Here is a 24,368-nt window from a genome sequence, read left to right as displayed (position 1 = left end):
AAGACAGGCATTTTTAGGCCTCTAAAATAGTTGTTTGGAAGTGTTAGTTGCTGATTGTTATCATTTACTTTGGGGAATTAAAATATGCAAGGCTTATTGAATGTTGTATGAAAATTTACGTTGGAACCAGAAGAGATTTGTGGACAAATACAATTAGGAAGCAACCTCTGTTAATGCATATTGTATCTATTGGCATGCATTTTGGTATGCTTAATACTTGTTTGGTTTACACACACTGTCTGCATTGAAAATGGGGTAATTCAACTTCTTTACTAGTAATATGTATCTGTTTACTTAAAGGATCAATTCCTTTGTGTACCCTAGCCATTTTATAAGTATTTTCAGTATAGTATAATGTAAGGTAGTAAAGTGATGGTTGTATGTGTAAATGGAAATCTTACTGTACTCCAGAAATACTTGTAATAGTGAATTTTAATTATGTTGTCTTGTTGCTGTGGTGTAGTAATGAAAATGTGATTTAAAAATATTCACTTCCTGATTCTTACTTTTTTCTTCCTTTCCTCCTTTTTGGTGTGCAGTTAAAAATGATGTGCATTAATGCTACAAGTAGCTTTGAAGAAACATGTGAAAATTTGTTTAAAGTAATTTTGTTATGCACAAAATATTCTTTTTTAAGATTTTTGCTATATTTTCATCCTTAATAGAATTTTATATAATGGAGATACAAATCTTTAATGAAATATACAGACACATGTGCTTTGTGGACTTAAGCATCTTTGATATGGAACCTAATTTAAAACATAGGCTGCAATTCTAGTTATGTTTTGGAATAATTCCCATTGAACTCAGTGAGACTTGCTTCATACTGAATCATGCACTGGACTGTAAAGTATAGTCTCTGTGTTTGTGTTTTACAGCCAACATTTCAAAAGTGTGCCATTCTTCTGCTTTGTATCTAAGGAATGGACTTTCTGTGCCATGGAACTATCTTGTGTAGTGTACAGATAAATAACTGTCGTAATGTCCTACCAAAAAAAGATGAAGAAATAATGTTATTTACAGATGTTTCTCTGAGTTCATGTAAGACTTCCAGATCAATTGATCTGTACATCATAAGATGTATATAGGAATTTGCTGTTTTGGAACCCTAGGTTAAATTACTTCTTCACCCTTTCATTTCTTAAACTCTCTTCCTTCCTCCCTTTTTCATTTTAAACAGAGGGTGCATGCAGTTATTACCAGTGGGTCAGGGACTTTTGGTTGGATAAATGCTTCAGTTAGAATTAAGAAGTAGTTTGATACAGAATATGGTGAAGTCCCGTAAAATATATTTATTAAAATGTATTGATATTTTTCAAAAAGTTCAAAGCAGTGCACAGCAGTATATTAATCTTTATCATTGAGCACTGCTGATATGAATGTTCTCATCTATCTGGTTATAGATCTACTTCTATAGAATATATAGTTCATGCTGTGTAGTTGTAGATATTCTCCCTTCATTCATTTTGGTGAGATTGTGCACTAGGGGTGGACACGGGGATATTGTTAATCCATATCCTCTCATAATAGTGTCAGGAGCTCTTACAAAACTAAATTAAATTTGAAAGGCCAGTCTCTGTAAAGCTAGCCTGGTTTGTTATTTAAAGGGAGTTTTAAGGCTCAGCAGTTGCATTCCAGCAGTTTGGACTTTTAGATTGAAAGAGGACACACCCACACTCGCAAAAGCAACCTTTATACCTGCTGTGAAAGGCTGTTTAGGACTGTGGTGTTCTAGAATGGTCGTTGAGACAGGCAAATAGGCTATATTGTGATTGAGTTGGGATAGAGGGAATGGTCTAGATTTTAGTTGGGAGCAGAGAGAGAACTGTTTATAATATGGCTCTAGCCAGAAGCTGATTTCTGTCTTACTATGGAAACCTCAAGGGAATATGAAAGGAATGTAAAATTTTTGCATTCATAACCTCATGGATCATAGAAAACCTCCAGATACTTTAGGGAAGCTTGGATCACTTCATTCAAAACTTGGAAATGGCATTGTAACAATGCGGGCTGCTAGTCACATGTTACAAAAAGAATGTGGAGTATTCTTAGCTGTGATCATCAGCTACCACAAATGTTTGGGGAAAATTTATGCAAAACAAGATAGTACATGTATATTGAAAAACTTTTGTACAAGCCCTTTAGATACTCCCTAGCTTGCCACAAGAGCAGCTGTTATCTTGGTGGGGCAATATACATACTGCAAACTGATTATTCAAATAGCACTGATGTCATTTGTTGTGTGATGGATGGTTTAGCTTGGCAGGGAGGTGGGTGGGGATCTGATACTGGCCAGCTGGGGGCTGCATATTGAGTCAGTACTTGATGAGCTTGAGTCTTGTTAAATCCTTATAGATTTTGTATTTCTGACATTTATTCACTAAAACTAGAATCTGTATTATAGTACTGTTTCTGCTTCAAGGTTGGATGCCAACCCATTTTTGTATCACTTTTGTTTTCCCCTGTGGGTTTCAAAACAAAATTTCATGTTTCCCTAACCACATGGGAGTGATGGTTTGGTTTTCAGAAACTGAACCACAACATAAGGTTGGGCTGTGTTGTAATCAGGATTTCTCTTATTCATTGTGAATACGGTGCCAAGTGCAATATAGAATCTATGGAATCAGCAAATTTTAAAAGCAAAAACAGCTTAGCCTTTGGATAATATGGTCCTGAAAGTATTTAGACAAGGAAGAAGGCTGAGGATCCAGTGATGATTTGGGGTGAGGTGGGAGCTCAGGTAGCTATTACAGTTGTTAAATTGAGCAGATGTTGTGCTCCATGTTCCTCTTCGTGTCTTCCATGCAGCAACACATTATTTGCTTCTTGTGCTTCATTCTACATCTGCCTTCGTATCCTATAGAAAACTGGTCTTTGCAAAACATATCAAGTTTTGTTTAGAGTCACTTCAAGCAGGCAGGTTACAAAATTCAACTTTATAGTTTCCAAATATTTGTTTATCAAAACATGTATATCCTTCCCTTTTGGTGGGCTAACAACATTTTAAAAAATATAAAAAGAACAATATAAAACAGAACAGTTTAAAAACAAACATAAAAATATTATCTGCCACATATACCAAAAGCCTGTCAGAATAAAACAGTTTGTTTCTACATTAGTTATTAAAAATTTTATGTGGATACCTCAAAGATCTGTTAAAATGGCATGGGGAATTTATGACCCTCCAAATGTTGTTGGACTTCCAACAACCCAGCCCACATGGTTAGTGATCGGGAGTGATGGGAGCTGTAGTACATCATCATCATCTGGATAGCCACAGGACTCTTGCCCCTGGTCTGGAGAAAGTACAAATCTTTTATAAAGTGTAATTTACAGTTTGCAGTCCTTCATATCAAAGGGGAAAAAAACCTTTAATGTCTGTGGCAGCATGATAATCTTACTGTATTTTGGGCAGAGTTCTAAGTAACGTTTAATATAAATTATGCTAAACATCCATAGAAAGTATATGGCTATTTGGACCTTTTTAAATGTAGGAAACTGAAACTCTTCTGACAGTTCTTGTTAATCTCTACAGTGTGATACAAAGACTGACCCTTCCAAAATGGAATGTAAGGTATGGTGCTGCTGGAAAATGTCTTTTCATCAATATGTTTTCATGTTAGTAGATAAGCTTGAGGATGCTTCAGTAAGACAGTATGACTAAAAGAATAACCATGGGGAACCACATCTAACACCTTATACTAAAGCAGGATTGTCCATTTCTAAACCATCCCAATACATAGATTTAGTTAGTAACACACAGTTAGCATTTAAATTTGTTTCCTTCCAAAGTAAGCCTTTTGTATATTAGTTTAGGAAATAACACTTCTGACCCTTGTTGCTCTTATTAATTTGCACTTTTTCCTGATGAACAAAGCAACCCTAAGTTTGTATTCATATAATGTGAATCTGCCCCTGGCTCCTTTGAATGGAAGGGCAGGGTATACATTTTATAAATTCAAATAAATAAATCTGTCCTCTTATTTGCCATTGCTATTCTTCTAAAAATGGTGTTTGTAAAACCCAAATCCAGACTTAATTACATGTCTGGGTTAGAATAGGATGCTTTTTCTGAGTAGTAGAAAATGCAATTATATTTTGTTCAGAATGAATGATATTATTTCAATAATTCCTTAAAGAACTGAAATGTGGCATTGCTGAACTATTTGACTGTGCTTTGCAAGTTATAATTCAGGAGGTGATCAGTGCCTTTCTCCCCTTAAAGCCATCAGAAATGGAGGGTGCAAGGATGTGCAGCTGCTAACTCTTGCAGCTTCTTTTCTACTTTGTGGCTATAAAGTCAGATGGCAGGGGAGGGACTGACGCAGTCTTTGGTTGTATATGTTGCTGTACTAGGCTTCCTTGCTAGGAATAAATGCCGGCATGCTGTGGCTGCCCACGAACTGGGCACACTCTGTTCCTGCCAGGTCTGAGGGAGACAGCACAGACATGGCAGCCACTGTGTAATGTTGTATTTCACCAGCTGGATTAACACAGATGAACATTCTACAACATATTCTGAGGGGGCCCTCAGGCCCTATAGTTAATACTTGTAGATAATTATTACTTAAATTTATTTGTTAAAATAGCTTTTCCAAAAAAAAGTTTTCCAAATTGGTTTATGTAACAAAATACACAGGCGCCAAACAACAAAATTATATAAATAACAGTATAAAAACAGGCGCAGGGGATAAAATTGTTACAAAAGCCTTATGGAAGAAGTGTGCTTTTTCTTTTTTGATTGGGGAGAAAGGGTCTAATTAGGTTGTGATTACTTGGAAATCAGATCTCAGGGGCATTGTAGATAGAAGGCTGAGTAAAATAAGCGGTACAGTGTGGTGTGGCAGTGAAAAATTGCAAATTAACTTGTTAGGAATTGCTGGGTAAGGAGTTGAAGCTTTTAAGTACCTGTGACAAAACGTTATTGAAGGGGAGAAGAAGGTCAAGACAAAGAGGATGAAATTGCTTTCGTCCTTTTACCATCCCATTTTCCCACACTGCCCTGCTCAATAGATAGCTCAGGTTCTCCTCTGGTTGAGCAAAGGAGTCAGAGTAGTGGCCTTTCAGTCCCTACAATGCCTTTGTTGGCTGAATGTTGTATATGTGAGCGCTCTCACTCCTGACTACGCCTCAAAGTCATCTTAGGGGTCTGTCTTGGAAATGAACATAGCAAAGCATGCTGCCGATCTCAAAACACTCAAAGCAGTGGCATAGTTAATGAAGGGGAAGATCTGTTCTCATTCCCTTTCCCTTCTGGCAACCTCCTTATTAAACCCAACTCCAGGGGAAGCAAATTTTGTGATATGTCACTTCCTGAAGCCAGCACACCTCCCCAACATCTTTGCGTTTTGAGATGGAATGGTCCCTCGCGACTTTAAAGATATTCTTTGGCACCTTAGGAGGTGCTTATTTCATGGGGCCAATGTCATTTTACCTTGTGAGATTCCTGAAGTTGAAGAATAGGTTCGCTCTGGTCATTTAAAGGAGTCTGTATGTGGTGAGGTGATAGGTTTGATGAGGTGCATATTCTCCAAGACTGCATCTCTCTTTTGCCTCAGACACGAAGGCCTGTCAGCCTCAGCTTCCCTTCAGCCTTGATTCCATAGCCTTTGATTACCACGGCTCTTTGGGTACGCTAATGTGCAGGATCAGGAGCAATCTGCTGCCCTCCTCCTGTGCCTGTTAGTGTCATGTATGTATGTATGTATGTATGTATGTAACATGCCATTTCTGTAGTATAGGATGTGATGGTTGAACCTAGAATTCCGTGTGTGATTCAGTTTCTCCCCAACCAAAAAAGGAAGACCTGGGAAATGTATAATAAATGAAATTACAAATGCTTCCCAGGCAAAGGATGCTTAATTAATGCTACCTGTACCTCTTGAATACTGAGTTGAATAATATCCAGAAAAATCTTACTTTTGATTAGCGTTACATTTAGTTATATACTCATCCTCCATGTTGATTGTTGTAATGTGGTGAACAGAGTCTACGGTATTTGTCCTCCTGTTTTTTTAAAAAGTAAATCAGAATGCTCAAAAGCAAAAGTTGATACTTGAGTGTGGCTTCTCTAGATATTGTGGCCCTACTTCAGGATTTCTGATATTTACTTCTAACTTGGATTACAATGATTTAAATGGAACCCAAAGGTTCAGGTTGCTACAAGTAAAAAGTAAAGTCTTGCAGAACAGGTATCATTAGTTGACTGAACTGGCTGTTTTCTTTAGAAGATACAGTTGTACCTTGGAAGTTGAACGAAATCCGTTCCGGAAGTCTGTTCGACTTCCAAAACGTTTGAAAATCAAATCATGGCTTCTGATTGGCTGCAGGAAGCTCCTGCAGTGAATCAGAAGCCCCGTCGGATATTCGGCTTCCAAAAATAGTTTGCAAACCAGAACAGGCACTTCTGGATTTGCGACGTTCGGGAACTAAGCTGTTCGAAAACCAAGGTACAACTGTTCTTCGTTTATTTAATCGATACATTGACTACTTTGAATGTGTACTGACTCTTGGACCTATGCACGTCTCTCTTTAATGGGGAAGTAACAAGTACCAAAGATGCTCTAGTCAAATGTCTGCATTAATTAGCTCATCATTTACAGTTTGCATATTAAGAGTAGTTTTCCAAAGTGATTAGTCCCTGTTTGTCTGTGAATGGCAATGGACACATTTTCCTATATCTATTAGAAAAAGAAAGAAAAGAAACCACAGGCACAAGGGCTATTTTGGTGATTAATATTTCTGTGCTGGCTGAGTAAACTAACATTGTCTCAGTGGGATGGTTCATTTGAGATTCCTAATGTGAAGTTTTTGGAAATGCGAGTGCTAAACCTTATTGGAACTGGACAGATGTTCTTCAGTGCTTTGAGGTCTAATCAGCACAAAAGAACACTGGATGCTCCATGTGAACATTTTCTAAGTATTATACCTGTGTATTTACATTTTGCTTGAACACTTCATCAAGAATTCCTCTTTAAAGAGAGTCTGGAGAGCCTGTGTTAGTGAATGCTTTTGATTATTACTCCTTGTCCATATAATTTGTTTCCCTCCCCGGTCAAATGAAACGTGCTTCATTTAATCCTGAATAAGGTGCTCCTCTTTCTCTGGCTGTGTGCAGACATAGAAAGAATGATTTGCTGCTTGTAGTTTATGCTCTTACACTGTCAGTGCACTTTGAGTTTTATCATCCTTCGGTAGTACACAATCATCAAATGTAGATGATTCTATAAATAGTCATTCTATAAATAGGCAGGAGTAGAAGAAAGTTACAAAAAAGCTAGTTTAAATTGTGTAGAGAAAATGTATAATATGTTTTTAGAGAAGCTTTCTGATGTTCCTTTTATAAGCCATACAAATGCTATTATTTTCCTGCATCTTTTAAATACAGTGGTGCCCCGCAAGACGAACGCCTCGCAAGACGAAAAACCCGCTAGACGAAAGGGTTTTCCGTTTTGGAGGCGCTTCGCAAAACGAATTTCCCTATGGGCTTGCTTCGCAAGAAGAAAGCCCATAGGGAAATCTCCGGGGACCTCTTTTAAATACTAGCGGTGGGGAGCAAAGCCTTTCCCCCCCCCCCGGCCTTCAGAAGAGGTCCAGGAAGGCCGGCGGGGGCCGAAAGGCTTTGCTCCCCACCGCCAGCATTTTAAAAGCAGTCCGGGATAGCAGGGAAGCGCTTCCCGCTATCCCGGATGGCTTTTGAAGGCAGGTGGGGGGGAGCAAAGACTTTTGCCCCCCGCCCGCCTTCCCGGGGGCTTTTAAATCGCCCCGGGACAACGGAGAATTCCTCTGCTGTCCCGGGGCGATTTTAAAATGCTCCCGGACGGCTTTTGAAGGCAGGCGGGGGGGGAGCAAAGACTTTTGCTCCCCGCCCGCCTTCAGAAGAGGTCCTGGACCTCTTCTGAAGGCGGGCGGGGGGCAAAAGTCTTTGTCCCCCCTGCCTGCCTTCCCTGGGGCTTTTAAATCCCCCCGGGACAGCGGAGAATTCCTCCGTTGTCCCGGGGCAATTTTAAAATGCTGGCGGGCGGCAGCGCTGCCGCCCGCCAGCATTTTAAAATCGCCCCGGGACAGCGGAGAAGTCTCTGCTGTCCCGGGAAGGCAGGCGGGGGGGGGAGCAAAGACTTTCGCCCCCCGCCAGCCTTCAGACTGTCCCCGGACCTGGTCTGAAGGCGGTTTCCATAGGAACGCATTAATTGATTTTTAATGCATTCCTATGGGAAACCGTGCTTCGCAAGACGAAAAACTCGCAAGACGAAAAGACTTACGGAACGAATTAATTTCGTCTTGCGAGGCACCACTGTATGTAAAAGTTTAAAATACTTACGTTAGAGCCCTTTAATTCTAGAAATCTAAAAGATGAGTCTGTTAATGAGGCTCAGTTCTTGCCTATCAGATGTGTCTGAAATGGCATTTACTTTACATAAGGAATATTTTGAAATGTTTAGTTTAATATAGAAGATGTCATTAATTTTGGCTTGGATGTAGCATATTCTTGTCTTGCTTCACACATTAAAGCACTTATCTATATGTAAGAATTTCAGGGAAACTACAAAATTTATCTAAACGTGTGATTTAATATTCTTGTTTTTACACTGTGTGTATGCCTGCCAGGCATAAGTGTGTATCTTTGAGTATCTGTGTGTGGTTATTTTTTTATTTGCTTGGAAAAATGTATTAACTGCTTAATCAAATAGCTTTCTAAATGATGTACATAATAAAATTGTAGATAAAACACAGTTAAAATCCACAAACTGTTTTCAAATATATATACTAATTAAAAAAAAGATAAAATCAGTTAAATTAAAAAAAATAATATAGTAACTAAATCATGTGCTTGGATAGGTTTGCTGCAACTAAAAAAAATTTGGCAGGTGTGTAATGCAATGTAGTGAGGGCATCTTCCTAATTCTATCCTGTGAACACACAAATGCCTTTGAACTGGGATTTGGTAAAGTGAATTGCTCCTTACTTTTTTTCGAGATGTGTGCGATTAAAAACCTCATCCGTGCATGCTGGTTTAATTGCTTGTGGATGTGCCTAGAACTTTTCTATCCTGGAAGCAGTGTAGAGCTTGTCTACACTGGAAGCTGAAGTGTATGGTCTCATGGATAAGAATTTTTAGCAAGCTTTTTAAAATTACGAGGTTGTTGTACTGCTAAGAACAAATCTGTAAAATGGCATTTTGTTGCCTGTATGCCCTTTTTCTTGATCAAAGCTTTTGGAAACTGTCTAAGGAGCTTTTTAGTATAATAGCTGATTTGGTGTCTTTTCTGTGTTTGTGCTTTTTAAATTATGTACTGCTAAGTTGATATTAAGCAGTTCCAAGTTTGTGGTGCATATGTAGTCCAATAAAATGGAAAGGTCACACTGGATAATGAAGGGGAAGTCACATTTTTAAAACTTTTGTCTATATATCGAAATCACTTTGCAGTCAGAAAACTAGCACTGCAGGGAATGAACAGGGTAGATCTTTTTTTCCAGTGGTGTTTTCACTTGCGGGAAGTTTTGAACATGAGAGAGCAGTACCCCCCCCCAAAAAAAAAGTTTGAATTGGTATAGTCCATTGCAGCACAGAATATAGTTTGGGATCTACTGGTTGCATCTCAGAATGGGCTTCCAGTTCCCAGTGGTTTAACCATAGCAACAATAACAAATCTTTTTTTTCTGCTTTGGTAGTATAAACACTATACCTTTAAGGCACATTTGAGGCATATTTCCGTCCACAAAGAATTCTGGATACTGGAGTTTGTAAGGGCTGCTGGGAATTTTAACTTTGTAAGGGGTAAGCTACAGTGCACAGAATTGTTTGTGCTTTAAAGGTATTCTGTGTGTGCAGCCTAGTGGGCTGCTGAAATCTAGGAAGCTTGAAGTCTCAGCCTGAGCATGTTCTCAGAGCACCTTGTGTCATAATTCTGTGTCTGCCTTCCTGAGCCACACTTCACAGCTCTAGTTAGTGGAAAAATGAAGTGCCTCTTGCAAGCCTTAAACCTGCCCACCCTATCTGTTGTCTTAGGACTCTACCAGAATCTGCTGCATTTAGATGCTGTCAGAATGCGACAGCAGCCACACCCTGGAAAACTGCTTTATCTGGCTTGCTAAACCAGGTGAAGGTAGCTGATGGGTCTCAATCCCTCAGTGAGTTAGGCTCTGGTGGATTGAGCAGAAAAGACCAGTAGTGGGTCCAACAGTCAAGAAGGTGGTTTCTGCACATGGCACCAGATGCCTTTTGCACCTGGCTGTCAACCACTTGTGACCAAGTGAAGATGCACTTGTGCTAGGATGGCGTCTGAGGTCTCCACCATCTAGAGTTGCATGCCTGGAGATCCTTGGATCTTTCCTGTTTTCACACACTAACAACACATCCTGTTGAATTCTATTTGTGGTATTTTATCTGCCCCATCAGAACGAATTTCAGGAACCAAAAAGTCGTGTTGAAAAATAAGATTTTCAAGCCATCTGGCCCCACACTGGCAACCAGACATTCTGTTTTGGTGACACTAACCCTGGTTTAAGGAGCTATTTGACACCTAGCATATATATCTGAGTTTCTAACACGGCTGGGAAGGTAGCCCATCTAAAACCTCTGCTGCCTTGTGGGATCGCTTCAGGGGAAGAAATGACTAAGAAGTAAATCCTACTCAAATCTGCAGTTGAGTCCCTTTCACACCTCTTTCCAGCAACTCCTGCAGCCAAACTCGGCTTTCCTTTGGACCACATCAGCGAGGCTGAGGGAGGCAGTGTTGTTGTCTGGGCAGCCCAGGACCTCCATACACACTGCTGAGGCTTGTGTTCCAGGAAGGTAACTTCAGTGCTGCTAAGTCAATAGTTTGACCACCCCTGGAGGCACTCCATTGTCTCTTGAGGCAGATGGATGTCTGCAACAGCAAGAGGCAAAGCCTCACTTCAACCAGTTGTCTGTAGCTTTTCTTCTTCCATTTCTTTGTTTGGCTTCTCTTTATGTATTGCTTCCCAAGTTGTATATATAGTAAATAAACCACTTTTTCCAGAATAAGAATCAGTGGTTGAGAAACCTTTTTAATTTGTGCTAATGTTAAGGAGGTGAATATGGTATGTATTGTATTGTATTACAATACATAAATTGGCTAAGAGATTGATGAAAGATTGATACGTATGTGTCTTTCAGCAGTAGGCAACTGGGGATCACCTGTGGAATTGGGCTAATGCTGGAAACTTTAGTGCAGTAAATACATGCAGGCAGTGGAAAGACTGTTTTGTATGTAACATCAGAACATTAATGCTATTGTGCTATCACCCACCCACCCCGGCATTGGCTAGAGAAACAGGGTGCATAGTTTCTTGGTGTGCTCTTCAGTCTTGGTTCTCTATAATAACACTGTCATTTGTATGCAAAACAGACTAGCTTTGACCATTTTGGGCTAGGAGAACTTAACAGTACTACATAGAGGAAATGCTGAAATACTTGCAACTGATGCCTACTGTATTTAGCACCCCTAGCCTTCACATTTAGGCTAGCGTTTGCACAGAGAGAAGTAGGCAAACAGTATTTTAATGAAAATATGTCATTATCCCATTTGCATTTTGTGTGTCCTTTTCCCTGTAAAGATCAAATATTGGCAGGGCCCTTTCAGTATGTTTGATGACAATTGAGGCAGTGTTCAATTCTGAAAAAGCTTTACCAAACTCTTGCTATTCTCCCCCAACACCAAAAATTGTAATTTTAGTAATTATGGTGTTCCCTGTGGTATTGAGTTAACATCCAGTTTTCAATAAAATGATTGTTATCCATTTCTTATTCCATCAAAACTCATTAGCTTTGCCATTTATTCTTTCTGTCAGGTAGCTCCAAAAAGTTATCTGAAGGTTTCACTGTTGTTCCTGTATATAATGGAAACGAAATAAATATTTAAATTCTGCCCTTCAGATAGTTTAAAAGCGACAGACTACTCCAGTCATTCATATGCCCCAAATCTTTGTAGTTGTGTTATAATTATGTGTTTAAGGAAAGCACCATTTAAATTTTTTTGCACTGCATCTCCATACAAATAATACCTTTTTAAAATTGGGCATTTCATGGTTTTAAATGGCAAAACAGCTTCTGGAATGTGCTTCTGTTTGATTTCAGTCAGCCTTCCAGTTTTTGCAAAGTGCAAGCTAAACTAAGGTTTTGGTGATAGTGACAATGCAGTTGCATGTGTATTAAAACGTAGTTTAATCTTATTTTTAAGGTATAGAGCCAGCACTAGTATCTTTACCTGGGTTAACAAGAAAACTATACCTCTGTTAGAATACACATTTCACAGTATTTAATGTCCTTAGTTCAGATTTGTGCTTTCCCATGATAACTCTTTATATGAAACATTTTGGAAAGGGGATATTGCCACTTGGTGAAGAGCTTGCAGTGTTGCTTGTTTTTATGCTGTGTAAAGTTCTCAAAATGTAGAATGCAACTATGTTGGCCATAAATTGAGTGCCTTTCTTCCACCCAGCCCCCTAAAAATAGGTTAAAGAAACAAGAAGCCCAAAATAGATAACATTCAGTTTCAGGATTGGGCCCCAAGAGGGTTCAATTGGGCTGGACATAAAAAGGTATTGAAATGATTTTTGGGGAGCTTCACTATAAAGATGTAAGACAAAAATATATTTTTTTTAGATTTTGCTTATGGATAAAATTGTTCCTAATGTGTCTTCAAATTGTTTATCATTTCCCACCCCCATTTAGCCTGTTATCTGACTGAATGATTAGTGACTGGTTATACCCCCATTGTGACAACATTCCTGGTGTAAAACAATACTATGTCTTCCCACCCCACCCCCTGCAAATCTGTCAGCACAGTTCCTTCCAATTACATGGGCCTTAAAATGGGGTTGTCAGTAACTTGTGGAATTAAGCTAGGTACTGTTTGTTTTATAGCTTATGATCCTAGTAAAATTATTAGCTGTAATGCAGGTCAGTCATGAATAGATATCAAAGAAAAAGCACCTTGGCAAAATACAACCAGATTTTAAATTAAAGCTCTTACTTTTTGAGGTTTTGTGTCTGCAAGCCCTTTTGATTTTGTATTTGATTCCTGTCCTTTTGGTTTGTTACTTGGTAAAGTACAGTGTCTAGTGCTATTTGCATTCATTTTCTTTTCCATATTTATAGAGCAACCAAACACTTTGGGTGGTTTGCAAGTAAAAATCAAAGCAATAAAATGTCCAGAAAAGCATTTACAGTTTTCAGGAGAAATCATTTGATTTATCCCAGTGTTTTGTGGCCAGTTGATCTGAAGTGGCTCACAAGTTAGAAGCCTCTCAAATTATATAGAAATAGGTCCAGGGTTTTTTGTGCAAGAGATATTTAAAATTATGGGGTGTTTGTGGGGGACGGGGGAGGAACTTGCTGTGGTAACTTTGTAGGTTCCAATTCACTAGCCTCATACATGCCCTAGGTTGTACTTCAGCATCCTTCTGCTTAAAAAAAAATGGGATTGGAGAGTTCTGATAAAATCATTACCCCGATTACAAGGTTGTCCTTTCTCTTCCCTTCCTTCCTCTACTCTGGCATTTTCAGTGTATGGTAAACTTTACACTATTTTCAGGTTTATCAGATACTTGTGTGCTGTGTTTTTTTTAGGGGTGTGATCTGAAGTGCCATGAAATGAAGTCCTTAATTTGGGATGGAGAACCTTGGACACATCCAGCTTTGCTGGACTCTTTGAATCCACTGCATGCCGGTACTAAATAAAATGTTTAATACCAACACTCTGAAGTGGGCGCAGAAACAACTGGAAATCAGTTTTTACACAAAGCATTGTCAATATATGACTGTATCAGCCGGTCCTTGTGGGCAATCTTGCCTCCTCCTCTTCAACGGGATGAGGCTTCCAGACCACATCCACATGTACGGTACATTGCAGTAGACCAAAAGGATAAGTGTAGCTAGGCTGTCTGTCCAATACAGTGGTACCTCTGGTTACATACTTAATTCGTTCTGGAGATCCATTCTTAACCTGAAACTGTTCTTAACCTGAAGCACCACTTTAGCTAATGGGGCCTCCTGCTGCTGCCGTGCCGCCAGAGCACAATTTCTGTTCTCATCCTGAAGCAAAGTTCTTAACTTGAGGTACTTTTTCTGGGTTAGCGGAGTCTGTAACCTGAAGCGTATGTAGCCCGAGGTACCACTGTAGAGTTGTAGTTGGTATTGAGTCACAGAGCCCAGATCACCCTCAATACAGTGGTACCTCGGGTTACTAACACTTCAGGTTACAAACTCCACTAACCCGGAAGTAGTACCTTGGGTTGAGAACTTTGCCCCAGGATGAGAACGGAAATTGCGCACTTGCGGCAGGAGGCCCCATTAGCGAAAGCGAGCCTCAGATTAAGAACAGATTCGGGTTAAGAACGGACCTCCAGATCAAATTAATTTCATAACCCGAAGTACCACTGTATATTAATCTGATAAATGATACTTGAAAGCACTCACAAGTGTTTCAGAGAAGTAATATTTATTCAGGTGAAACTAGCGATTTGTCCCATCAGCAGATATTGGCTCAGTATCCAAGGTAATCGGTTGTCATGGGGAGATAAAGAATTTGGAGGGTTTCTCTTGGAGGTTTAATGTTGCCAGCCAGTATCTCTCAGCTCTGGTTCCTCATCTGTAAAATTGTAATAATAGCCTATATGTGGGGGCTCTTAACAGCTGTTGAGCTTTCTCGGTTTATTTCCCCTATGCAGTCAATTCAAGATGACAGTTGTCTGCTGCTGCTGCCCAAGGATAATGCTGGAAGTTGCTGGTCGTTTGGGAAGTTGGGGCCTCGGTTTGATTTATTATCAAGCTATATTGCAGTTGTTATTTTGGGGCATTTCATTGCATAGTCAACACTACGCCTTAAATACATTAACTGAAATGGGAGATGTGTATGATATACTTTAAGGAATTATTCACAGGAGAAACCATATAAAAATTAATGCTTTAAAATTTACACACTTTTTCTGATATACTTTACATTAATTTTAAATTACTTATAAACAATATACATTGAAATGTCAGATCTTGGCTCATAGTGCAGTTGCTGATGGTTTTCTGTTGATTCATTGAATCTCCCAACTAACCTACTCTGGGAATTTTTAAATTCTTAATCATTAATGCTTACTCACAGATGCAAACATTGTTCTGTCTTTAATGATGGAACAAATTTTACTTTTAGTGTTTGATTCTATTGCCACTTATCTGCATGCACATGGAAACTTTCTAGCTTCCCGTACGCTCCATTGAATGAGGAGTTGGTGCTAAAAGGGAAAAAAATCCTCCATACATACCATGCTCATATAAGTACTTTGCTTATGTGCATGCTTACACAAATGTCCTCTCTGTATCTGGCATTTGTTTGCAACCTAAGAATTAAATAGAGATAAATTGAACTCACATGTAAAAACTTATCAATAAGATATTGTCAAGAAATAATTATTATGCAAAAAGTGTATTAATAGAAATAATTTATGTACCAAGTGGATTTAGATAAACTGAATAATAAGTAGTGGTAAAGCCAATGGATGATGTTTTGAATATGACCCTTTAAGTGTAGCCTCTGACCTGGTTTTAAAAAGTAGTCCTCTGACCTGGTTTTAAAAAGTAGTCCTGGCAGTTATAGTAGGACAACCTTAATGACTCTCAAAATGAAATTGTTAATTTTGAAGATTTTGGTTTTGGTGTGTATTCTTGGGTAATACTGGAAGCTTAAAGAAAAAATAAAATAAAGCATTGCTTAAAATACTGCCTTTGTTAGCTAACATAGATCTGCAAGGCATCTTTTGTATACCAGCTTTACAGGAATTGAAGCTACCGTCAATCATGTAGTCTATTATGAATGTATAGTGATTGATAACTTAATGGTAAACTTCTATATGTGTAGTTCTTGAGTGCTGCATTTGTAATTTTCATTAAATGATCTACAAATTGGGAAGTGTCAGAAAGTTACCAGTTCATAGATATAATTACTTAATTGACTATGCTTGTGTGCTGTATGCAGTTAGGAAGCTGCTGTACTAGCTTCTAGAGTCCAGGGGAAAGGAATAGATAAAGGAAAGGTGAAGCATAAATAGCAGTGTTTCCTGGTTGATCAGACGAATGAATGTTCCCTGGAATTTTTATATATGTCACCCCATTCAGCAGCTGTTTGACCTGCTTAGCCTGTTGCTAAGAGGTTTGCTGGATTTTATGTATTGAGATGGGTTAAATAATTGATTGTTGAGGAAATGAAATCCAAGGATTTTAACCAGCAGAGGAGCAAAAGAGGAAATAGGTCTTGGAAGAGGAGCAGGTTAGCCCCTTCAGAAGAATACAGACATTCCCACAATCATGACCACCACTGCAAGAGGCAAGAGCTACTTTTATGGTTTTAAGCACAGGAGGGATCCATCTAGCAGCCTTTCTAGAGATTTGCATCATTCCTGTTGTGGCCCAGTTTTTAGGCATCTAGAAGAGCATGGTCATCATCCCCAAAGTCTCAATTTATTCCCAGTAAGTGTACCGAGTAATGGAATGGCACCCCTGTCAATGCGTTTCCCTTCTGAGCTAGATACTTCTATCATCTCTTAAAACCAGAAGAAGGATGAGTGGTAAGGGTTCATTAATGCACTTGCTACTTGCAGGTCCATCTTTTAACATGGCATGTATGAGAGGAAGAATGTTCACACTTCCCTCAACTCTGGCAAAGGGAGAGGTGGCACTGTTTTCTGAATGTCTGCAAGGTTTAATTTTATGGGAACAATCCCTTGCCTTTCCTACCCTTTCCAGCTGTGACCTCCTAGGGCACAGAAGTGGTCCTCTCTTCCTTTAAGGTAGATGTAAGCTTTTGGTTGGTTTAACACTTTCTCTGCAAAGTAGAATCAGACTAGTTAGAGGGAGCATTCAATTCCAAGGTTCATTTCTGCTTCCTCGCATAATGTCAAGCCATGGTTTTGTGTTGCATCTGAACCATCACATTGGATACAAGAGTGCTGATGATATTTTTTATGTTTTATGTGTTTACTAGTGGGGATTTTAGTGATTTGCCTTGACTTTTTAAAACATAAATTACCACACTCTAAACTAACTAGATGGAAAACTGAATTACGCATTTTAGAATAAACCGTGAAAATAGACAGGAAATAACATTTCTTTCTCAGGAGTCGAAAGGGCAGTCTTTACAAGTGGAAAAGCACCACCTCCTCTTCAGGAAATTCCTTCCTTCCTTATTGGTGCTTTGTTATGGCTTGGAAGCAAGGTTGTTTCAGAGTTCTGTGGTAATTATTCCACTATTTTTCCTTCTCACCACCCCACCCTAAGCATTGTGCCCCTTTCCTCACTGGCCCAATGAGAGATTAGGGTTGGAGGAAACATGGAGTAAACATGTTACAGGGTTTTAGGCCACAAAGGAAAGTTCTCACCCAACACTTCCTTTCCCCTGAGCTAGGAGGGTTGGGGCTTGACAGTTGAGGCATTGGATCCATCATATCAAGAGAGGAGTAAGTGACAGTGGGAAGAGATAGGAAATCTCCTATGGTTGAGATAGGTTATAAAGGCACTTGGTATTGAAATTTGTAAAAGAGGCCCAGGAAAACTGCTGAATTGATAGTTTAACATAATCCCTGAACTGAAGTAGAGTTGTCTGTCTGTTTGTTGTAGTGCTTTGCACACTTTGGTGAAAAAGCAATCCGTATTTCTTAACGTGTAGATTCTCAAATATATGGTGGGGAAAAATAGGATATGAACCATTTTGCTGAAAATCAGAATTAAGAATGGAAGGAAGATGATGCAGTGTTGATAGATTGCAATGTTTACCATAAACGATGTAAAGTTTTCTATCACTTTTTAAAGACTTGTTTCAGTTGTATTCCATTGTGGAAATTGGTAGGAAAATGCAAAGATATATTTAAGTACTTGGCACAAGAGTTGTAGCTGCTTTACTAAATCCTTTTGCTAAGTCACACTTGGGAATTAACAAATTATGAATGTAAGTTTTTATAGCCTAAGAAGTGTGAAGAACAGTTGGAAGTCCTTGTGCAATACTTTCAAGTACACATGTTGTACAGAAGTTAATTTTTTAAAGACATAGGACAGCACTATTAAAAGCTTGACTCCTTACAAGCATGGGGAAGTTGGCAGGTCATGTGCAAGCAGCCTTCTTCAACCTGGTTCCCTCCAGAGTAAAAACAGTATTCAAAATATCTGGAGGGTACCAGGTTTAGAAATGCTGCTGTTCAATTTTCCTTCCATGTGTTGACCTCATTTTCACATCTAATTTTCATGAAGTAAGATACAACTTTTCTACTTGCATTCCATCTTGTATGGAATCCCCCCCCCCCCCCCGTTGCTTGGTTTTACTATAGAATAGTGTGGCTGGTATATTTTAGCTCTTAGCCAATATGGTTCAGAAGAAAAACATAGTTCCATGTACCCAAGGGAGGTTGTGGTTTTTGTTTTTCAAACACCAGGCCACCTAGGAAGACACTTTTGAAATTGAACCAAAAGTGGTTGTTATGGGCAAGGGTCTACTTATTGAAAGGGGGGAAATCGCACTGGGCGTGTTCCAAACCCTTGGACATGTCTAAAATAGCTCTTTTGATCTCAGCCATGTTGTGCTAGTCATAATTCAGCATCCAAAATGGTTTGCGTGTGCCCAGCAGTATGCCAGTTTTTGTTTTGCATGTTTCTGGAAAGTTGTCTTTCAGTGCAGTCTTATACTCCAGTGGTGGCTAATCTGTGGCCCTTCAGATGATGTTGGACTTGGTCTTCCATCATCCCTAGACAGCATTACCAGCATAGAGAACTCCAGGTATACATGTGTACTCCATTAGAATATTGAGTTCAGTGAGATTTACTGTAAAAGTGTAGACTGCTAACCTTTCTGGCCTCACAGACACATTTGGGATATTAGGAGGACCTAGCTACAAACATGAGCCTGACCAAACTGCGGGAGGCAGTGGAAGACAGGAGTGCCTGGCATGCTCTGGTCCATGGGGTCACGAAGAGTCGGAAACGACTAAACAACAACAATGCCTCAGATCTGTTTTTGCACCATGGCAGTACTGAGCTGATCAGTGGTTTAATGGTTCAGCCAGTGGAGACAGATGTAATCTATTATTTGATTGGGTGAAGGATAGCTTATGCAGTTTCAAGAGCATCCATTTTATGAGAGCTGATGTGATTGTGCATTTGCATCCTTTCTGACACACTGTCCTTCTCGTCCTGTGGTACTCCATTCCTGTCTCTCTACCCCTGCCCCTATTGCTCCCTTCCCAGTCTTACCAGATCAGTCTTATTTTCTTCCTGCCCTGTCAGTCATTCTGCATTCAGATTTAGCTGCTCGGACGCCAGTCAGCGCCTTGATAAAGCAGTTATGGAAGAGGAAGTGGGAGAGAGCATCACTCTTCTAGCTTCCTCCTTCAACCTTATGTGGAATATTAGCTACCTAATATTGAAACTAGAAGGCTAGTATAGAGGGTGGAAATTCTTAAAATAACCGTGTGAAATTTGTCCTAGCTGCTTTTGATTTTGGCATCTAAAAATACTTGTGTGGAAGAAAACTGCTATATTGTGTTTATTTTTGAAAGGACATTTACAACACTATCACATGTATGTTTATTGAGAACTAAATTCTACTGTGTGCTGTAGGGCTTGCTACCAAAAAGAGGTGTGAAGGCTCAGGAGGAAAAAAACAGCAGTGGGGAGGAGTACCCCATGTTTTTTCTGAGACTTCTCCAACCTTTTCAATTGAAAAAATTGGAAATTTATGGGGATGGCTGTTGCTGTTGTTTAAAAAAACGAGAACCTGCCTGTTCTCTGGCAAGCAGGAATTATATTTATTGTCTTTTAAGAATAATGCACGATGCAAGCTCCCACTTGAATGGGTTTAAGTGGAAGCAATTCCTTCAGAAAGCAGGCTTGCATTCAGCAATAGTGAGTTGGTTGGTGCTTATTGCTGGGATTGGCAGCACTCAGGAGTTCCCTATCAGGAGCTCCCAAGTGCAAGCCCCAATTTTGGCAGGAATCTTCTTTTTAGCAAGGAGAACTGCTGTTTTGCATGTGCTGTATGAAGCTGTGCCTGCAAGGGAAGAAAGAAAAGAATCAAGAGCACGTTTAGAATGTGCCCTGATTCTTTGCTTTTAAAATTGGACCACCTGACATCATGGTGACATCAGGTGATTGACAGGTGCGTCACCGTCAGGGGGGTGTATTGTGGATATTATATTCCAACCGCCGACCTTCTGATTGGCAAGCCCTAGGCTCTGTGGTTTAGACCACAGCGCCACCCGCGTCCCTACACACACACACACACACACACACCACATATATAATACATATCTAATATGCATTTGTGCACCTAGAGGGTACTGCTTTCATGAAAGGAGCAAAAGGGTGTTCTTGCCTGTGAATTTCTGCTTGCCTTCCTTTGGTGGCCATTTGATCTAGGGTCTTCTACTTTTTAAATGTCTATTTTTTGCTACTTCTCAGACAGCAAAAAACTAAGATGCATGTGCCTCAGTACATAGGGTGCAGCTACTCTCCGTTATTAAGTATATATATTCACAATTATGCTGATAAAGAACCCAAGGCATGTATACTTTTGAGGTCCTGTGCACACTTGCCTGGTAATAAGCTGAATTAAACAGAGTGCATCTTACTTCTGAGAAAACTTGCATAGATAGCTTTATACATCTCATAACCCAACTAGTACTATTGCACATGCCTAGATATAAATGATGTAGAAAAGCAGATTTAGGTTTCGTCTGACAGTAAATACAGAATGTATTTCAATTTCCCCCTCAAATTAGTTTTTTCCCCTCAGAGGGCTGATGTGGCAGAAAAAAACCCTTATTTTCTCATGTCTTCCAAGTTTCAGGAAATCTTAACATTTACACTTCCAGGTAAGCGCGCATAGGATTGCAGCCCCAAGTGCTACTTAACAGGAAGAGTGACACTGTCCTTCAGCTATATTCAGCATAAAGTCTAAATACTTATTCTGTTATCAGACAAATGTTCTCAAGCCTAAGTATTTTGGTCAAATGCACCATGCACTCTAATTCACATGTGCACATTTCAGCTAATCCTACAGTCTTTCTGTTGAAAAGTATATACTGTCCTTGGTTAAAAACTCAATTGAATTCTGCTGCTTTAAAGTAGTGTGAAAATTACAACCATGCATTAGTATTCTGATTATGTTCAAGTGTTTAGTAATGACATAATTTAAGCCACTAAAAGTTCAGTGCACAGTTGCTTCCATAAATTACTTTTAAGATTTATGCACCTTGGGTACATAAGCAAGTAGCTAATCTTACTGGGTAATATCTAGTGTAAGTCATACACAGTGTAGACTTTTTGAAACCAGTGGATTTAAGTTACATATGGTCATTTTCAGTTTACTGATACCTGGCATATGAACTACCGCAACTTATGCTGATTTTACTTATGTGATCATAACTTTATACAGATCCCCAATAAATAAATAAACAGAGGGCAGGAGGCTATTATTTATTGGGCTCTGAAGGCTCTCAAAGGGCCCTGTGAGATCTCGTGGGAACCTCCCAGAGCATTTGCACAACCATCTCAGAACCCTGCAAACTTTTTGTACAGGGAAAAATTGCGCAAAAGAGCTTTATTTAAGTTATTCACCTTACTTACCAGGCTTTGGGAGGCTCTGAGTTCTTGGGTGGTGTGAGGAGTACTGATTTTGCTTTTACACTCAACCCCTGGTAGCATAATCCTTGCCTAACTTATGATTGCACTGTACTTAAATACAAAGTCTAATTTAAAAAGCAAGTTATTGTAAAAAGGTTATTATATGTTAGGTGTTCTGTGCTGATACTGGGGATAGTGGACTGCCAGTAGTTATGAAAACTTCACCTCTCGAACACAACTGTTACCCTCTCAACTGGCATGTTTCCTCAGTAGCAAATTATATTGCCCAAATCTTTAGCTTTTGATTGCCTCTTTGTGGGCATGCCTTATACACTGTTAAGCATTGGCACAATAGTTTTGATAGAGGATTTATTGTTGTTGTTGTTGTTGTTGTTATTATTATTATTATTATTATTATTAAAAATTGTAATAGCACAAGTAAAGATACTGAATTCATTTAAAAGCAGTGGGTTTGGACTGCATCTTGTCTGCTGTCACACAGTCCATAAAACTAAATTGCTTGTGGTCAAGTTAGACATGAAATGTTTTAAAGCAAAATTAGAAGGAAGGTCCAAAAAGGACATCAAATAGTTAATGATGAAACTTCATTATGAAAGTTAAAACCTCTTTTGTAGGAAAGGAGAATTTATTCCATAGCATATCAAGAGGTAGTGCATGCATCCCCCTATGCTCATTTATGTAAGGCTGCTAGAATTTATGTTTAGGATTATTGCTATATCTTTTAAGGGGTATAGACCTTGGAATAGGAAAAAATGACATTGAAAGCAAAGCATATCTAGAACTTAACACATCTGTTAGGAAATTCTCCTTTCAGCAATTCTTGCCCAAGAGAAATTTCTGTTGGGTTGTATGTAGTGGAAAAAGCTACTACTGCATACCTGCAACAAACTAGAATCAAATATTTTTTAAAATAAAACTTTTCCAGGTTCTTCATTTATAGTAGCACTCCCAACTGAGTGCCCCCAGATGCTGTTGGACACAACTGCCATCCTTGATTACTGGCCATGCTGATGGGAGTTGTAGTTTGAAAAAGCTGGATGTATAGCATTTCACCTAATGCAATTTCCTGATGCACCTTAAACACTAGTGTTTGTTGTACCATATAACCTTTCATTGGTTTACATTCCTTTCCATTAGTGTAATCCATGAAAACTTAGGCCATAATTAATGTCTTAGTCTTCAAGGTGCCACAAGATTTTAGTTGTTTTCACCTAAATCCAGTTGACGAGTGAGCAGTTCTTACGTAACTTTAAACCACAGTTTAAAATACAAAGTATGGCTTAATGTGACAAGAGCTTTGCTTCCACCACATTTCTGACTGTGCCACACAGGGAGGGAAGCAAGTGAACCCTAAACAAATCAAGAGTCTTGTAGGTCCTGTGGGCTCATCCTTTGTTTCTCTCCAAAGAAAAAATGAGAAGTCAACATGTTATGAGTGATAAGCATTTCATGGCAACAAGGCTTTGACTTGTTTCCTTTCTCTCGTGCGGCGTAGTCGAAAGTGAGGGAAGAGTGAATTGCTCATGCACATTGACCATAGTTTATTTTGTATGAGTTGTATACGACTAAGTCATTCAAGTCAATGGATATGACAAACTTAAGTTCATTGAATTCAGTGGTTCTACTCTTAGTATGACTTAGTTGGTTTAACTTTTTGTGAACCACACCAACATAAGATTTGCAGTACAATCCTATGTCTGTCTGAAAAGAATTAAGTCTCGTTGATCTCAGTGGGACTTATTACTGAGTACGTGTATAGGGTTGTTGCCTTGATTATATTTATTGCATTCTATTTTTTTGTCTATCTCAAGAAATCTCCTTAATTGTGAATTTTCTGAGTTCTTGTATGAATAGCCTTTCTAGCTTTGAGGAAGTACATACAGTTCCCATGTGATGTACAGAACCTTTTTTTATCTGTACATTGCTGAAGATCCCAAGGTTATGTAGCATTCTGGGTGTGCATTTATTCTTCTTCAGGTGAAAAGGAATGAGAGGTGAAGAGACCAAAGGTTTGGCTATTATTCCATTCCAGATGCCACTGGGCCTTGTTTATACTATTACAAAGCAAATGCTTTCATTGCAAGATAGATGAGTGAGGGCCAATATATCTTTGAAACAAAGGTGACAATACAACAGCTAGTCAAGATTTCAGAAGCATGGAATCTTAGGAATTCAAGTGCTAATTAAACTGACCATGGTTTTAAAATTTACATATTCTTTCTTTCTCTCATGCACCATTTTGTGAAGTTTCAAATTTGGGGATAGTTTTTACAAGTCTAAAAATAATGCCACCATACTTAAACAGTATGATAGGAAGCACAATATTTTTGAAGCAAAGATGTTTCACGTGTTAAGAAATGCTTCAATGTGCCAAGAAAATACTGTGAAGAGGAGCGGTTTTTTTAGTAGTATCTCTTCAATTGACTTACTGGTGAGCATAAGGTATATAATTATTTGTAGGCATATAATGAAATTATTTTGTGATAATTGCTTCTTACTATAAAACTCGTTTTGACCTAGTAATTTTCAGAGATGTGTTATGGAGTGTACATTTTTTGTGTGTGTTTAAATAACAGGCTCTCTCTCTCCATCCCCAGGAGTCGAAAACTTCAAATCAGAAATATCCCGCCACACTTGCAGTGGGAGGTAGGCATTCATCTTTGTTTTCAACCTGTTTTAAGAGGATAAATAGGTGCTTTGTTTTTCACCTTTTGCCTCTTTCGCCCTC

At 39.0% G+C, this 24,368-nt stretch overlaps 1 protein-coding gene across 3 annotated transcripts in view; it reads left to right on the top strand.

Annotated features, from left to right (window-relative positions):
- IGF2BP3 (insulin like growth factor 2 mRNA binding protein 3) overlaps positions 1-24,368 on the top strand; it is a 65,940-nt gene that overhangs the window by 4,124 nt on the left and 37,448 nt on the right. For all 3 annotated transcript variants that reach the window (XM_083705291.1, XM_083705293.1, XM_083705292.1), the window contains exon 3: positions 24,238-24,286. In XM_083705291.1, coding sequence (XP_083561417.1) covers positions 24,238-24,286 — 49 coding nt within the window. The remainder of the gene's footprint in view (positions 1-24,237; positions 24,287-24,368) is intronic.

Source organism: Podarcis gaigeae (genome assembly GCF_964106915.1).
Source record: "Podarcis gaigeae genome assembly, chromosome: 12".
In the NCBI taxonomy this organism is placed as follows: Eukaryota; Metazoa; Chordata; class Lepidosauria; order Squamata; family Lacertidae; genus Podarcis; species Podarcis gaigeae.
The sequence above is the reverse complement of the archived record's forward strand: the minus strand, read 5'-3'. Positions and strand labels throughout refer to the sequence as shown.